The sequence below is a fragment of the Micropterus salmoides genome, unplaced genomic scaffold, assembly GCF_014851395.1.
Source record: "Micropterus salmoides isolate LMB-PRFRI ecotype aquatic unplaced genomic scaffold, ASM1485139v1 Ms_hic_scaffold_375, whole genome shotgun sequence".
Lineage (NCBI taxonomy): Eukaryota > Metazoa > Chordata > Actinopteri > Centrarchiformes > Centrarchidae > Micropterus > Micropterus salmoides.
Window position 1 is genome coordinate 14,784 of NW_024043095.1, and position 18,217 is coordinate 33,000.

At 37.2% G+C, this 18,217-nt stretch overlaps 1 protein-coding gene and 1 pseudogene across 1 annotated transcript; both read left to right on the forward strand.

Annotated features, from left to right (window-relative positions):
- Positions 1–629: 629 nt before the first annotated feature.
- LOC119884885 (5-hydroxytryptamine receptor 3A-like) lies at positions 630–9,424 on the forward strand. Its single transcript, XM_038695165.1, has 10 exons — positions 630–834; positions 2,449–2,609; positions 4,873–4,917; positions 5,079–5,188; positions 5,637–5,806; positions 6,377–6,534; positions 6,869–7,079; positions 7,191–7,349; positions 7,737–7,822; positions 7,942–9,424. The coding sequence occupies exons 1-10, from the start codon at positions 780–782 to the stop codon at positions 8,170–8,172; spliced, it is 1,386 nt and encodes a 461-aa protein (XP_038551093.1). The 5' UTR covers positions 630–779; the 3' UTR covers positions 8,173–9,424.
- A 1,100-nt stretch (positions 9,425–10,524) lies between these two features.
- On the forward strand, positions 10,525–18,209 carry LOC119884886 (annotated as a pseudogene).
- The last annotated feature ends 8 nt before the right edge of the window (positions 18,210–18,217 follow it).

The following is an 18,217-nucleotide window of genomic DNA, read 5'->3' on the forward strand; positions in this document are numbered from 1 at the left end:
TACATTTGTATTTTTGAAATAAAAGTATCAATAGTCTTTTATCAGATTTACCTGTTTTTATAATTTCTATTTGTTTGGGTCAATTATAAATTATAGGTCAAATTTAACTGTTAGTAAAAACTTGAGACAGTTGACTGGGGCCGAGGGGCCGCTGCTGCAAATAGCCTATTTGAGTGGCTGTCGGGGACAAGTAATTTAATGTTACCTGATACATAAATTCGTGGCTGGATCAGATTAAATAGTGTTTTTTGGCAGAGCCAGGGCTGTGTACAAACACTGCTGATGTTTGACAATACAGTATTTGCTGAATTTGACAAAAAGACATGTATTGGATTAGAATCGCTTACCCCATCTTTAATAACAGCAATCCTAGACAGGAGAAGCTGACTCCATTCCTCATTGAATTTCTCGCCTGGAAGGTTTGTGTACAAAATGTTTATTAGCTGCATTTACTGTACTTACTTGTACCACCAAAAAGTCATTACAGTTCACTTTGGGCTTTCACAGCTCCTGTTCCTCCCCTAAAAGACCGCTAAAAGATGCTTTGGTGACCGCTGTGGAGTGACCACCGTCTCTTCGGATGGCTGTCAGACTAATGAGATTACCAAAAACATAAAAGGGTCAGTCATTCAGTTTGCCCGTCCCTTTTCCAGTATGAGGCAGTGGTATTATTACCACTACAGATTTGGTGACATTTCCAGACAACACAGAGAGGACAGGCATACACATTAACAGTACAGACCTCTCACTGACTTTGGATTCTCACAGGAGTTGCAGTCATGGTGCTTACTTGTTTCCTCTTTCTGCTCTTCCTCACAGGTAAGCTTGGACAATGTTCAGCACGATGCTTTCAGGTGTATCATGAGAAAGGCTAAACTTATTCCCTGTGCATTCCCATGGTCTGAATTTAATGTTTTTGAAAAAAAATAGTGGAAGGCCACGCTGACTTTCACTGTTGCTTTCTATTTGTAATTTGCATGTATGTGCTTGGTGTTTATAGTGAATGAATTAACCAATGTGACCACAGTGCTTTCAGTCTTAAGTGTTTCCTTTTTAATTTCCAGAGTAATACTAAAATGTTAAAAACAAAAACTAGAACAAAAAGAATATCAATATTTCCCTTTTGAAAAGGTGGCATATTACAGCAACCATAAAAGAGAAACATTAGATAACACAAAAAACATCCTGGGGGAACTTTTGCCAGCTCAATGAGGTTGTTAAATCCAGATTTGAAAATTATGCTGCTAGTCTCTGTGAAGGAATTTTCCTTCTTTAGGTTTAAGGTAACATGACATGGGCTTCCCCAAGACAGGATTGGGTCACTTGCAAGCCTAAAAGCAGAAGGTAATGGTCTGTCTTTTTTAGAGCAATAATCTCCAGTAGACCAAGGTCATTGGAGATAGTCCGCATTTTGCCTCAGACTCAACAGGCTGATGTAGAATGCATTGAATGTGACCTGAGTGACATACAAAAGTGACTTAGGTAAGCATAGTTTCTTCTTTAGGATACAATACCCAACAGACTCTTTCCACATACATAGCCAGGTGAAAAACCCCTATTGGGACACATTTGGATTTAAATACTCCCCAGCAGGAAGTATGCTTCAGAAGTGGGTGGCAGTACGCTGTGATTCACTTGTATTGCTTCTGCTTGATCAAGCTTCAATAACTGTGTTCATGTCTTCTGCAACTTCTTTAATCAGGAGTTAATCACCTCTCAAGATTTCCTTAAGTTTTGATTTGAGCAACAAGCATTTGGGCAACAGATTACAGATGGATCTCAGGTAGTGTGAGAAAGCCCGTTGAATACGTTGAATAGACACTGCTGGGCTTACGCTACCCTCTGCTGGTCGGACAGTGCTCAGTCTGAGTCAGGGTGGTTACCACATTAATTGACGCTATGGAGGAGCTTTGGCCAGGGTCATGTGCCTGGCTGACTTTGTCATGCATGAATGCCAGAAAAACCACACCCAAATTTATAAGTCCTTCACCCGGTCACATGTAATCCTAACAGTGATACAGCAAGAGTAGAAATTGGTTAGTTGGTTAAGTTAACTGTGCACTTGTTCCTGTGATTGATGCACCCATAATCTTCACTCAATCCCACATCCTTCATAATATATAAAAAACCTTATTTAAACAGTAATAATACTCACATTTAAAAATCATTAGTGGGCTGATGAGCTAAAACCCATCAGTCCAGCCAAGACCGATCTCATAATGGCCTTTCAGCGACCACAACCTCCATATATTACTGGAGATATATGGTGTTTTTCACATTCGATAATACATTCAGAAGCACCCATAGAGAGTAATGTCTTAAATTGCTAACATTAATGTGTTAGCAATTTAGAGCACATACAGTAAATGTGATGTACACACAAACATAATCTAAAAGAAAACTTTCCTTTTAGGAGTAATTTCTGTTTCTGTTATGTTTTTGCTGCAGATGGGGTTTTCCCTGAGCGTAACTGCAGTTATCAGGATGTTTTAAACCACCTGAATCTGACCAAAAACAATGAGCTGTACTCCATGACTCGGCCTGTTAAAAACTACAAATGCCCCACACATGTATACCTGGAAGTACTGCTCTATGCTATTCTAGATGTGGTAAGTAGTTAAAGCTTTATCAGTCAATGTTCAAATTATAATAATGAAGTTCTATGATGATGAGGTTATTTTGGTCTCATATGTTCAGATTTTTACTTTAAAGGAGGTGGTATTATGCTTTTTGGCTCTTTCCCTCTCCTTTATTGAGTTATATATCTTTTTTGTGCATGTAACAGGTTTGCAAAGTGAAAAATCCCAAAGTCCAGCCCAAAGGGAGTTCCCATCTCCCACAGAAAGCTCTGCTCTGAACCACTTGAAAACAGCTGGTTAGTAGTCCAGTCCTTCACTTCGTTTACTTGTGACGTCACAATGAAAATGCGTCATAAAGTTTGCCAAGCGGCTAGCGGGGTCAGGCACGCCCTCAAACCAAGCTAGTCTGAGCGGAGGCCCTTTGGCTCGACTCGCCTTTGTTTGGTTTTCCATTGTAGAAATGTTGCACCTGTACCTGCTTCCAGGTACTTTTTTTTGTATCACCTCACCTCCATCGAGGTTCCAAGCGAGCTGAGGGAAACTAAAATGTAACGTAAAAACACGACAGACTGCTGATTGGTCAGAGAGAATTTACAATATTCACTGCATCATCATTGCGTGCACCAGACAGAGGCCAGCAACAGAAAGTTTTATATTTTACAGTTTTTGTATGTAATTTCATCACTAAATCTACTTCTGAGAAGTTTTGAGGTGAGAAATCAGCTGTGTAGATTTAGAATATTATATATTATGAGAAGTGATGGCGGAACAAAAATGTGCTTGAATATTTTTGGAGTTGAGGAGCTCCGCAAGTGGCTGCGGGGGAAGCCTGTGCCAACCCGAGGGAGAATGCTTGTGAGGCCGGCCAGCCGCCCGCTCACAGAGCCCTCTGCTCCCACCGTCACACAGACCGCTGCAGCAACAACGGCAGAGGAAAACACAGCTGGAAGGTTTTCATACCGCTTATCTGTCTTTACATTCTGAGTAATGTTGAAACGTTTTAACTTAAAGAGAAAGCTGTGTGGATCGCTGGTGTGTGTGTCGCATTGAACATTATGTCGCCGCAGTTGTATGTGGCGTTGCTATGACGACCAGCTACGTACTGTCTCTGGGTACTATCTGCAATGGAAAACGGAGCAGGGCCGAGTAGAGTCGAGTCTGTCGATTTGCGCTATGGTAGCATTTTTCGGCAAGGCAGCAAGTGCGGAATTGTTGTAAACGTTGGCTAACACAGCTGAAGTTTAACTATAATGCTAATGTTACACCTGATGTGAAAGCTACTGAGCAAACGTTCAAATTGTTTGGCCAATTTTTATGTAAAATTTTGTTGAAATATGGTGGTTTATCGTAAGATGTGGAACAATGATGTTTTGTGGATGTGGACTTGTGAGTAACTTATACCATCTGCTAGCGTCGCAGTCTGAAGCGGGTTTGATTTGGATCACACTACCTTGTTTCTTACGACCCGCCCTTCACTGCTTCTGATTGGCTAATAGTCCTTACCTGGGAACTGCTCATGTGCAACTCCCAACAAAGATTTTGTACAAGTAAGATGTAGCTCAAGAACAGAGCGTACAACACATAGGGTGAAAAGAGGAGCTGCAGCAATGTGCAGTATGAGAAAAAGATGGTGTTTTTTGAAAATTAAACCATGTAAACCTGTTCTGGTACAACCACTAATTGAGATTTTGAACCTGAAAATGAGCATAATACCACCTCTTTAATTGGTTGCCAAATTCATGCAGCAAACATGAATGGTTGATGATGAAGTGGGTAAGAAAATTTGTTTTTATTAAAAGGGTTTAAAATGTTCCAGCTGGCCAGGCAAACTGTGTAAAAGATAGAGATCTGTTGTAATGCCTTTATTTTATGCCTTTTGGGGCTCATTATTTTTACCCTGCAAAAAAAATACCCTAAACACTTGTTTTTCATTTTTCTTGTTCCCAAAATTTGGATTCAGATACTGCCTTATTTATGTGTTTACCACAAACTCAATTACAAAGATTATGTCTTATGAAAATTGACAGATGTAGGGGGGAAAGTAATAGTTCAGCTTTAGTTATGGCTAGCTGTGGCTTTTGTCATTAGATTTAACTTAATATTGCCCTCTTGATCTAGATAAATTTTCTTATCTATTACTTCAGTTTTCTCCTGTAGATTTAACATGTCTTGTCAAGATTGAACTTGTGTCATATAGTATATTGAATATATAGTTTTTCAAATAGCAGGCTGTGTTGGTTGAGCTGTCATGTTTTCTGGTTGGAAAGATTTTCACACATATTTCTTTTTACAGGTTGAGAAAGACCAGAAATTCATTCCTTATGTTTGGACTGTTGTGGTGAGTTCTTTCAGTAGATGATGAAGACTGAACTTTTTGGCAAATCTTCCATTTCCATTTCTTGGGAAACTCAAATGTTTATCCTTTAAATGGCCTATTTATTTTTCCTTTTTGTCCCTCTCTCACACTTTCCCCTTTACTTACTGCTTTGTTCTCTGTAGAGGTGGCACAATGAATACATTTCCTGGGATCCAAAACAGTTTTGTGGAATTGATAATGTTTCCCTTCCTACGGAGGTTTTGTGGAAGCCGGATCTCACTATTGAAGAAATGTATGTCTGAATGCAATTGCCTGGTGCACGAACACACACATACACACACATTGATTTTTTTGAATTACAAATAATTATAAGCACATAATTCTGATGTGTAGATTGACGTAATGGCTCCCAGATTCTAATGTAAAAGCAAAATGAGTATCACATTTTCAGTTATTTTAGTGTGCCTTCATGTTTTTGATTCACATGCATAGCAGTAATGGGTGATTGGGCATTGTGTTGTTCGCACAATAACTGAAGCATTTGGTTGCTAAAACACTACTTGACATTTATTAAAAGTGCCACCCCATTGTAAGGTGCATCTCAAGTTACCCTCCAGTACATTTCAGTGAGTTACCTACCACACAGTGAGGTATACAGATTTTAAATTTGGTGAAAAACAGAGCACAAATATCAGTGCATGTCAGTGTCTGTGATCACATGTCTGTATGTTCTCTTACAGGACAGAGACGGACAAAGCCCCGCCGAGTCCGTATCTCACAATCAATGATAAAGGTGACGTCGAAGTACAGAACGACCAGGTGCTGGTCAGCACATGCAGGATGCACATTTACAAGTTCCCCTTCGACATACAGTACTGCAACCTGTCCTTCAAGTCTGTCATACATACTGGTGAGAGTGTTCAGCAGAGTTGTGTTTATAAGCATGTTTGAGTTTGTAAGGGCTTATTGTTGCACAAAAGACATTAACATTAAGAGGAACATTAAGAGGAAAACCATTTGTTCTCTTACTACGTAGACGACTTAATGGAAGTCCATTAAGCTGTAGGTTTTGATTTACCACTATTATCACCACCAATTAACCAAATTAATTAAATATATTAATTACATATATACTTTATTTCTTAAGATTATCTGAGGCAACACTTCACAAAATGCCATTTTTTTTCACTTAATCTGTCAAAGCCAAAGATCAATCTGCCACACTACACAAAAAGACCCTCAAACAAAGGTCAAAAAAGCTTTAAAACTCAAAATAGCTTTCTAGCTAAGGTTTCCTTCTTGTATGAAGTATGAAGACATGTCTTGTGCTGCTCTTTTGCTTGTTGAACAGGCTACCAAACAAACATCCACCAGTGGTAAAGGGAGCTGCAAACATCAGCTTGCAGGCTTCCAACACATATCATCATTCCTTGTTATCTCACTTAAAACAACCATATAGTTCTTTTACCTCCCACCTCAGCCAAGGACATTCGGCTCCAGGCAAGTGACAACTCTTTAGAGGCCACAGAGGTGTCTCGTGAGGTGATGCGGACCCAGTATGAATGGCTGTTCCTCAACATGACAGTTATCACCAACCATGCCAGTGATTTGGTTGGCCAAGACATCATCATTTACACTGTACGTATAACTAGATAAAGATGGGTTTTTCTGTCTTCCCTTTCCTTTGTCCATATTTCCTTCCTTAGTTTCATTCTTGAACTGATATGAAAATATAAAAAGACAGCAGCAACTAGTAGTTTTATTTTTTATTGTATTTTACTTTTACTTCAGCATGCTCCTTTCACTTGATGACTTTGTTGCTTCTTTTAACACTGCAGACATGAGATTGATTGTTATAATTTCAATTGCTTTGTTGTTACAAATTGTGAACCTCTTGTGTTTCCAGTTGCCTTTGTCAGATGTGCAGGTGTAGAAACATTAACCACCTGACCCTTTAACATTCATTTCACAGATCACCATGAAGAGGCGGTCTTTGCTCTATGTTGTCAACTTCGTGCTGCCAGTTCTGTTCTTCTTGTGTCTGGACTTGGCCTCCTTCCTGATCTCAGACAGAGGGGGCGAGAAGCTCAGCTTCAAGGTCACTGTGCTGCTTGCTGTCACTGTGTTACAACTTATTCTGAATGAAATTCTGCCTTCTTCATCAGACAAGATTCCACTTATAGGTAAAGAAGCTTCTTTCCTTTATTGAGTGCACTTCGTATGAGCAGGAACAGCACATAGACTGACTCCATGTGTAGTTTGTCCACATAAATGAAGCTGCCTTCTCCCTTTAGCGGTCTACTGTATTGGGATTTTTGGTTTGATGATGCTCAGCCTCCTGGAGACAATTTTGGTAATGAATCTGAAGGAGAAAGACTCTGAATCCCAAGATAAGAAGGCAGACAGAGAACAAAGCCTGAGTGAGGACTGTAACAAACACAGCAACTGGAGAGGTGAGACCAGCAGCGTAACAGAATTGTGATTGGCCCAGGGGCAAATATTTTTCTTGTGCATCCAAACCAAAAAGCGCATTCATGTACATATGGGAGTACAGACACACAACGGCTTGAACGACCTGATACTTGATTTAAAACCTGTTTAATAAAGACGTGGACTAGAAAGAATTTAAATACTTAAAATTGCAAGACATCATGCCAATAACTTCAGATAACCTAACCAGACAACATCAGTAGGAAGGACTTAATACAAACTTAGAAATGGATTGGATCATGCAATCCAGAGGCATAGAAGCTTCTCTTTTATTTCTTCAGTTCTTTCAGTTATTTTTCTAATTAATATATTGTATGTGAATGTGAATGTGATAAAAACTGTCCTTCCAGAGGGGCACAAATGGACTCACTGTGCGTGTATCTCTGATGTGTCTACTGATGAAACTCCATCTGAACTGCTACCAGTAGCCAAGGAGGTTAGGATTGGGTTGTACTTCTCATCATAATAGACACAAACTGCTAACTGTCAAATGTATCAGCTGATAACATTACAATCCATAATTCTATGAACCAGTTTACTAAACCACTTTTGCAGAGCAACAGCCCCAAATCAACGGAGGGGTGCCATGCCTTGGAGAGGCTTTCAGATGAGCTGAGAGGGATGGAGAAAACACTGACCCTGCTCCTCAGTGACACGAAGGAAGAGGAGAAGGCTGGCTATTGGACCAGAGTGGCTAAAAGAGTCAACATAGTTTTCTTTATTTTCTATGTAATAGTGGTCAGTCTGTTTTTAACTTTTGTCTTTTTAAAATGGAACAATGCATAGAGATGATCAGTGCTACATAATGAAAACATGATTAACTTTTACTTTTGCTATGACTAGCTATACCCAGAGCTAATTATCATTATTATCATTTCCATGCAGCCAATAAAATTGCTCTTTTTTAAAATTTAAAATCATAATCTCTTAAAACTGTAACGTCACCAATCCAGCCTAGGCAGACAGTCACACTGACAGCTGGTTAATTAGCTTAATTAATTAGGTTATTAGCTAATTCGCTGGTTAGCTGCAGCACATTAACCAGCATAACTTAGGTGCAAACATCACTTTGGTCCATTTAAATGCTGGTCTGGCCTGTATTATTCAATATCACTGCTAACAACACACAGCCTGTTCATGGCCTGTAAGCTATAGCACAAGTTTGTTCCCCTGTAGAGGCTCATCCTCTAAGCTACTGTCAATCCAACAATCAAGAGCATTTTCTTCTTTTTTTATAATAAAAAATAGTAACAATAATTTAAAAAAAAAAAACATGTTGACATGTTTTATTTTTGACCGCAAAAACAGATTTTAAAGTCAGACATTCCAATTGTAAAGGTACTCGCAGGCTGATACTACTACTGTAGCTCCTGTAGTGTTCACTGCAGTCCGCTACACTTCCTATACATACGGACCTGCTACACGTATGCTGAAGAATACCTGAAAATAAGACTGGAAGGCAAGCCCCGAGCTTGCCACATTGATTCTGACAGTACACTTGTTAGCCTGTGGACCCTATTCCTGTGTCAAACAAAAGTGCTTTATGTATTCTATGACTAAATGTTTTGGAAGGATAATGAAGCAGGTGTCTCTTGGCCTAAAAGGTGCAAAAAAGTGCAAAGAAGTTTTTAACCCTAAAAGCATGATACATTTAAATGGTTCTAGATTTGACACTTGCCAAGACGACATAAGATTCAATCTATAAAGCACTACTTTGTCAATTAAAGAAATAACATACTGTATTTCAACGTCTGAAACTGTTCCATTCATTTAACATAGTTTTGATCGTACCTGCTGTCTATGTCCACACCTGCAGTAGCATCATCAACACTTTCCACACTGCTTTTAGCAGAGATGAGGAGGAAATGTGCACTTGCCTGTTCAGAAACACAGTATGTAGTAGACACTGGTCTGGTTGTATTGTAACATTGTAGTACACGAATATGACATTGGAAATGGTCTTTACCATGAAATATCTTTATGTATCGTACATTGTCTCTCAGGATTACTGCAGGAATGTTTTCAATCATTTTAACATTTATGTCAAGTTGTTTTCTACTAAGATGCAATGTAATTAATGCGGTTTGCTTTAGCCAACATTATGTCATGATGTATTTATTTGATGGAATAACAGTAATCTGTTGTATGCACAGTACTGGCTTTGAAAACATTTATCATACTCTTCGTATTGCACAAATAAACGACTAAATAATCTCTCTTATTTCTCCTTATACAAACACACCAGCACATACATTTACACACTATTTTTTGGTCACTTGCAAGGACCACCTATTTCATATGTACACAGAATATAATTTCCCTGTGCCAATTTTTGTGGTGTCAGTAAATTCATGGTAAGCATGGTAAATAATATACCTCTTACATATGAGCATATTATCATTGTCATTGTGTGCACTTTAGTATGCCGATTTTAGCATTTAGTTCACAGCATTACTGTGCGTTACAGTAGTCTTCTTTAGAAGCGTTCACTGGCTTCTTCTCCATAGCAATGGTGGCTAAGGCTCATATGGTAGTATTTAGAGGGATCTTTTAAAACTAAAAAAGACAAATAAAGGATTTCTTAGAAACTAAGTTGAAATAATTAAAACTGCTGACCATATATTAAACCCGTAGTATTGTTAAAATATTTAAGAGACTGTTAGTGTGTAAGGAAAAATACTTCCAGAGCAGTGGCTCCTTCCACTTTGAACCTGTACCAAAAGTGCCAGTTGTGAGGAACACAATGTTCGGTGGCAAAAGAGGGCAAGAAATTAACGGGGCCCTGGAAGGGAAGTGAAAGCTTGGTGCCGCAACAGGTCAAATCTGTGAAAAGGTGTACATTTATTGTTCATAAATGTAAATTTTAGTTTTTTTGTATGCTTTTTTGTATTCCTAAATAGGAAACTATACAGAAGAAACTAGAAGTAAACTGATTTGGGTTTGTTAAGACGGTGTTGACAGTTATTGGAAGCTTTGTTGAATTAGCTGTGTTTCTATCATCAGACAAACAAATGATCATTACATTTGCCCAGCCCTCTTCTGGTAAAAGGCAGTGATATTACTGCTGCAACAAACATTTCCAGACAACAGAGAGAGGACAGGGATGATCACTAACTGTGCAGACCTCTGACAGTCATGATGCTTGCAGGTTTCCTCTTTCTGCTCCCCCTCACAGGTAAATTGGGATTATTCTTTATTCTGCAGTTTAGTTAAACCTGTATTTCTTTTAATTTAATGAAACAACATTGTTTATTTTAACAGTGTCACAGAAAAATGTCAGTGTAAGGAGCGGGAAAGGATGGCTGAGTCTCTTTCTCTGAGTTTCTTTCCTCTTTTATTGACATAAGCCATTAAGCAGCTTAAGTTTCAGGGTTTTCAGAGTTGATTATTAATGTGTCTGTTCACACAGTTATAGAAAACCATAATTGGTATCAATCCACACAGAATATTTTGTTTTTGTCTGTGTGAAATTTTTGTTGCCACCCAAATACAGTGAATGAATGGAGTTTTGTTTGTGATAGTCAAAGCATGAAAACTGAAACTACAAAACCGTGAATATGTCTTTCCAAAATCTGTTCACTATGTGGTGTGTGGATAATTCTGTTCTTGGAAATGTTGCTGTAGAGGCAAAAATGTAGAGATGGATATCTGAAAACCAGTTAAAACTATCTGTATAGCTAAATGCCATCAGAGATAAGGGAGAAATATTTATTTAGTAAAATTACTAATTGTTTTCTGAGAGAGCTTTTGCAAACAGTTTTAGCAACACTATAAACTGCTGCAATTGAATCAGGTTGAGTCAGGGTACATTAAAGTGAAAACAACACAGGCAAATGCAGTCAATCAGAACTGTAGACCGTCAACCCTCTGACAGCTTTTAGCCTGATGGTGTGATCTCCACCTGTCATCACATGTGATTGCTCGTACATACATGTGTACGTTACATACTTTTAAGACCACCCTCAGCACATCTTGTAGCAACTACCTTTCTGAATTGATTCTATGTCAACACTTAATTATTCTGTGTAGGAAAGCAGGAGATGTGTGAGCAATAAACTCATATTAAAAATAAAGACCTGCACACTCTTTTTTTCAGGTGGGATTACCTCCAATTACACAGAGCCACCAGAAATTCTTGATGATCAACAGAACTTCAATCAGAGCTCTGAAGAACGTATGTAGAGGAAACAAACACTCCAAAAGCACTCAGTAATTATTTGTATGAAAATGTATTCCTGGTGCATTATTCATGGAAGTCTTGAATCTAAACACTGTTCAGTTTTTAACTATTTTGTGTAACTATTTTGAAGCAGTTTTTGTGTACAGTAATACAACAAATGTTATATTAATGGTATGTACAGTAAAAAGAAAAAAGTTTTTCAACAAAGTATACATTGTCTGTTATTAATGCATGAGAATTAGCCTGGTCTGTCATTGAGATTCCCAGTCTGAATTATTATATCAGTTTAACTCTAGGTTGAAAAAAGTAGAAAAATGCATTTGTGTCCTTTAATTGGACAACATGAATTTGGACAGATAGCTCTCAAATGGAAAATCTATATAGACTGAAATGAGTGCAAATATGCTCACATTTAATAAATCATTAAAGTGCACTGAAGACATTAAAGTTGTCAGTCCTGCCAACACTCATCTCATAATGGCCTTTCAGTGACCACAATCACTGTAAATTACTGCAGATATTGGTGAGCTGGTGTTGTTGATAATACATTCAGAAACACCCATAGAGACAAATGTCTTCTAAACTGTTAGCAATTTAGAGCACATACAGTAAAAGTGACAAACATTAGAACTCTGTTAAAATGTAAAAGAAAGCAGTAGATGTCCACACAGACTAATGTTTGTCATTTCTTTTAAGTAATGAAGAACACACACAGTAAATCAGAGTTTCAAAGTTGAATATGAATGGATCAGTTCTCACAATTATGTAAATCCTTAATACTACTACTACTACTAATAATAATAATTATTATTATATTTATTTATAGAGCACTTTTCTTACAAGTGCTTTCACAAGAGCAAAAAAATAAGATACACAGTAAAAGCAGTAAGAAAGTTATAAATTAATACACAAAATCCCATTCACTTTGGAGTTGGATAGATTCACTAGATATCTCAAAACTGGTGAAAACCACAATACCTACATATCTAAATTCCACCAGAGATTAGTGACAAAATATTTATTGAATTTGGTTTACTGACAATATTCTTTTCATAATGACACATTCTAGGATGTCGAAACATAAGATTCATTCGATTTCAAAATTATTTTTGAGAGAGTTTTCTTTCACTTTAAACTGCTGTAGTTGAATCAGGTTGAGTCAGGGTAAATTAAAGTGGTCATACAAACACTAAGACCTAGGCTAGTTGTGATATCATAATATCACAACAAGCCTTTCTAAGTTGATTCTTGGTTATAAATAACTAATACATGTTGTCAACACTTAATCGTTCTGCGTAGGAAAGCAGGAGATGTGTTCAAGGATATCATATTGAAAGATTAAAGATCTGTATTCTTTTTTCTGTCAGGTGAAAGTATCTCAAATTACACAGAGCTGCCAGAACTTCTTGATGATCAACAGGACTTCAATCAGAGCTCTGAAGAAAGTATGTATAAATAAATATACATATGTATTCCTTATTCCTGAAGCCTAGAAGTCTTGAAACTGAAAACGCCACTGACACACCATAATAGTTTTATCATGTCTGTGGATAATATTTAACATAAAAATTCAATTACATCTGACAGGAATAGGTATAAGGATGCCTCTCTTATATTTAATATCCCTTCACGTTATCCCTTTCTCATAAATATTATAAAACCAGCAGTGGTATTTGTGCTTTGCTAGTGAGCAACATAAAAGAGTCCTCAGGAACCACAAAGATTTTCAGACCCGTGATGATGGCTGGCTAATACGCTGATTTGGATTCCCTAGAGCTGTGATTTTAGATGAGTGCGCTGAATATCAGACCTGCATTAGACAGACCAACCCAAGAGAACCGCAGCACCCCACATTTACAGGTGGAGTGTGATTTATAAAGGGAAAGTTACCTGTAGGTGTGTGTGTACACACAGTTTTATATCATTTTTTTTTGCATACACCATTTTTGGTTTTTGTACACTTTTAGCATGGATCCTACACATTTTATAAATGAGGACCCTGGTGCTTTTCAAGCTTTGATAATACAGAAGCAGTGGATCACACAGATGAATGTAATATCTTCTAAATAATAACTAATTAAGAAAACACCCATAAATTTGATGTACAGACAAACATAAAAATGTAAAACTCAAGTTTCAATTTGAAAGCAAAACAAGAGCATTGCAGTTGGAATTTATTTATTTTTCCCTTTCAAGGATAAACTCTGATTGTATCTTGACATTCTTCCAGGAGATAAGGATTCCTCTGAGGGTAAATGTGGTTATCAGGATGTTTTAAACCACCTGAATCTGACCAGAAAAAAGATCTGTACACCATGGCCCGGCCTGTTAAAAATTACAATACAACTACAATCGTACAGCTCCACATACAGCTCTATAGCATCCTAGATGTGGTAAGTTTTAAATTAAGCTTTATGTTTTCTGTAATTTTTTTCTTTTAAATGGTGACGATTATTTCCTTTCCCAAAGAAGATATGTTGTTTTTCTTTTACTGAACTCAATAATAAAAAAATCTAAGTACAATAAAATGTTGTGGAAGTGAAGTTAGTTTTTGCAGTAGATAGCAGTGTTGGTCAAAATTGAAAGAACAATTCATTTGTATGGATACTTTTTGAAGTTTGATTCATACCATGTCTATACTACTGCTTCCAGGTAACAGCCATATGCTAGCATGCTTAAGTCTGACACAAGTTGTGTTTCCATAAACCTTTTTATGCGCATTTTAATGTATCGCATTAGAAAAGGTTAATGGAAACAGCAAATTTTGCTAAGAAGTTTTTACGTCCGCTTTAGGTGGTTTTTGTCTTTTTCAAAAAAGAATTAACGTGCTAAATGGTTTGGGGTTTCATGCTCGGATTTATTAACTGAACCTCTGTTTCCTCAAAGTGTTATATGATTTGTGTTAACTTGCATTTTATAGTAAATCAGCATAGTGCTATGTTTCATCACCGTGTTGCTGTGTGTATGGTCAGCTTATGATGATGTTAATTGTGCTGCTGGAAAGACTTTCACACGTACTGTATTTCTTTCCTCATAGAGAGAGATTGACCAGACTTTCATTCCTTACGTTTGGATTTATATGGTTAGTTCTCTCTCATTCTCAACTGTTCATCTGTAGTGGAAACTCAAATGATTTCCTTTAAATTACATCTTTTCATTCTTTTTCTTTCCTTGATTCCTTATCCCCTCCCCCTCTCCCTTGGTTTCCTGTCAAGTCTTGGAACAATGAACACATTCTGTGGGATCCAAAGGAGTTTTGTGGTCTTGATAGTATATCAGTTCCTATTGAAGCATTGTGGAAGCCAGATATAACTGTTGAAGAGATGTAAGTTTTAATGTATGTGCATGTCACACAACCACATAGACTCACAACAGTAAGTGGCGATGGAGCATCATGTCAACGTTTAGAAATGACAAAAATGTAAGCATTTGGATTATTGTAATGACTTTTAAGTCGGAAACAATCAAAACACACAGAATAATGACTCCATTGTTGTTAACAAACTGTTTAAACCTACAAATTCTATTGGACCTGCCAAAGATTTCAAAAATAGTTTTTATAGATTTTGAAAAGGTAAGTTTGCAGAAATGTAATGTTGCATCCATAAAACATGTATAATCTGGGATATTGGGATATGGTAGTATGGTAGATATGGTAGGCAAGTTTGATTATTATTATTATAAGTTATTAACATTATAAAATTATTAAACAAGATTACTAAATACAGGGAACTACCTGGAAGCAGGGCTCAACGCCTCAACCTATACTATATGTTACCCTATAAAATATCAATAATGAAACACATTTACATAATAACCAACTGTTACTATTACAACACCACACACAAAGCAACGACTTAAAATTATATTAGGATTTATTCAACTTCAGCACGGATTAACAGTCACAACTTCAGTTATCTAAATCACTATTATCAACTCTAATCAAAAACAGACAATCAGTAAGTGTGTAGATGGTATGTGTCTGTGTAACAACAACAACAAGTGCATCACTGGTTAACTGGTTCTGAATCTCTAACTACTCAGTAGACTCATACTCTTCCTTAAGTTCAGCTTATCAGCAGCTTTGCTTCCAGCTTTTCAAACAAAACATTTCAGCTGTCTGGAATCACACATTTTCTGCAAGACGTTTTCTAGATTTCAATGTATTATGTACTGGGTAATCATTTACAATCTACAGTACTTGAATTCAAGGTCCTTCCTAAATATAAATTTGTTACCTCCTTATTCCCTGTACATCTTTCACAAACTAATGGTAGGTACCCACTAAGTTCAGTAATTCAGTAGTACAACCCTATGTGTACAAAACTGTCTTGTAAATTTATAGAAACACAAGGTAATGAAGTGGAAAACAAAGAGTTCAAGACTAAAATATTTAATGCATCATATTGTAAATGATGTAGATTTATGTTTTATGGTATATTTAACAATACGCTATGTGAAATTTTATTTGAAGCATATAGCTTTTGCCATTATGTGTGTTTTTTTTCACTCACAGGACAGAAATGGATAAGGCCCCTCCCAGTCCTTATCTCCTCATTGAATATTCCGGTCTGGTCGAACGTCTAAATGATATGGTTCTGGTCAGCACCTGCAAGATGCAAGTTTACAAATTCCCCTTTGACATTCAGAGCTGCAACATATCTTTCAAGTCTATCGTACACAACGGTGAGCCCTTTGGTTCTAGACATTAGTTGAAAATGTCTTGTGTTTGTGGGCTGCGGGACTTTAACAATTTATTGTCACATGAGCCACCATATACATTCCTTCTTTGTTGAACTGATAAGACACCTCAGTTTTTTTAAATCTCCCATTTCAGTCCAGCAAATACGGCTTGAACAAGTTTTCGACTCTTCAGAGATCAAAAAGTGGTCACATGAGCTCCTGCGGACCCAGTATGAGTGGCTGTTCATCAGCATGAATGTCACCAACCAGAATATCAGCACTTTCAACCTTAAACAAAGCACGATTGTTTACACTGTAAGTATGTCTGGATATAAACAACCAGAGGTGGAAACTATTTTCCATCTCTGTGTGTCTCAAGTAAGTAGATGTACATCTAGTATTTTACTGATTATACTTGTTTTCAGATGTAGACTTTCTACTGTTTGGGGACAGCGGAAACAAGTAAACACAACAACACAGCATATCATAATTTTTTAAGTTCATATGGTGAATTATCATAATCATTCATTTGAAGTTGTGTTTCTGGCCACCTGGCTAATGTAAGTCCTAGAGGTCTAGAGGAAGAGGCAGGCAAGAATAAAATCTGAATAAATGAAAATAATAATCAGGGGAAAACTAATTGACTATCAATATGGTGGCTGACATTGATTTTTGAGCTGGAATGAAAGTACACTTTTTGGTGGATCCTTATTTTGCATCGATATGACTATGCAACAGTACTGTGAAGGCTGATTTCTTGAAGAAATTTGACAATATTTAAGTTAAATATTCTTTAACATGTTAAGTAATTTAATATACATTGTCGGCGATTCTAGAAATGAATTCAGAAAATAAAAACTAGTAAAATTAAAGTAAATATATATATCAGTATTCAGTATCAGTCAATTTCTGAATATTTCAAAACTGCCAGTAAATTAGTGGCAGATTGTAAAAACAGTATGTTTTTAAAAACATTTCTCTGTAAGTTGCTGCTTGAGCGGCCTTAGTTGACACTGTGAGAGTCATGGCCTAACTCTGACACCATAGCAAATAATGGAAGCACATGCAAGGGATTAACTAAAAGAAATACATTTTATTTAAGAGATTCAAAAATGTTGATTCTAACAAAATGAGATCGCCAGGTAGATCACCCACCTTATCCTTAAACATGATTTCACAGATCACCATGAAGAGGCGCGCTCTCCTCTATGTTGTCAACTTCATGCTGCCCGTCCTGTTCTTCTTGTGTCTGGACTTGTCCTCCTTCCTGATCTCAGACAGAGGGGGCGAGAAGCTCAGTTTCAAAGTCACTGTGCTGCTTGCTGTCACTGTGTTGCAACTTATTCTGAATGACATTCTGCCTGCTTCATCAAACAAGATTCCACTTATAGGTAAAGAAACTCAGAGTCTTGCCTTTCATATGAGCAGGGACAGCACATATAATGACTCAGTGTGTAGTTATTTTTCCACATTAATAATGCTGCCTTCTCCCTTTAGCAACTTACTGTATTGGGAGTTTTGGTTTGATGATGCTCAGCCTCCTGGAGACGATTTTGGTGATGAATCTGATGGAGAAAGACTCTGTATCCCAGGACAACGAAGCAGACAGAGACCAAAGCCTGAGTGAGGACGGTGGGGACAAACATGGCAAAGTACATTTCCGCAACTGTTTTAGAGGTGAGATTAAGCATAGATTTCTACAAACCTCTAGATATCATCTTGTTGTTTAGTTTGCTATTGTTGATATTATATTTACTGCTATAATGGCGTACGCCTTTAGTTATGATTTGAATGCACATTTACAACTTATAATACACACTGGTTAATTACATAATTTTGAATATGCAACAACTATCTTTGTGTGAAACATATCCTTTCAGACAAGAAGAAATTGACTGCTTGTGTCTGTGATATGTCCACTGGAGAAACTCCATCAGAACTGCTGTCGGTGGCCAAAGAGGTTAGATT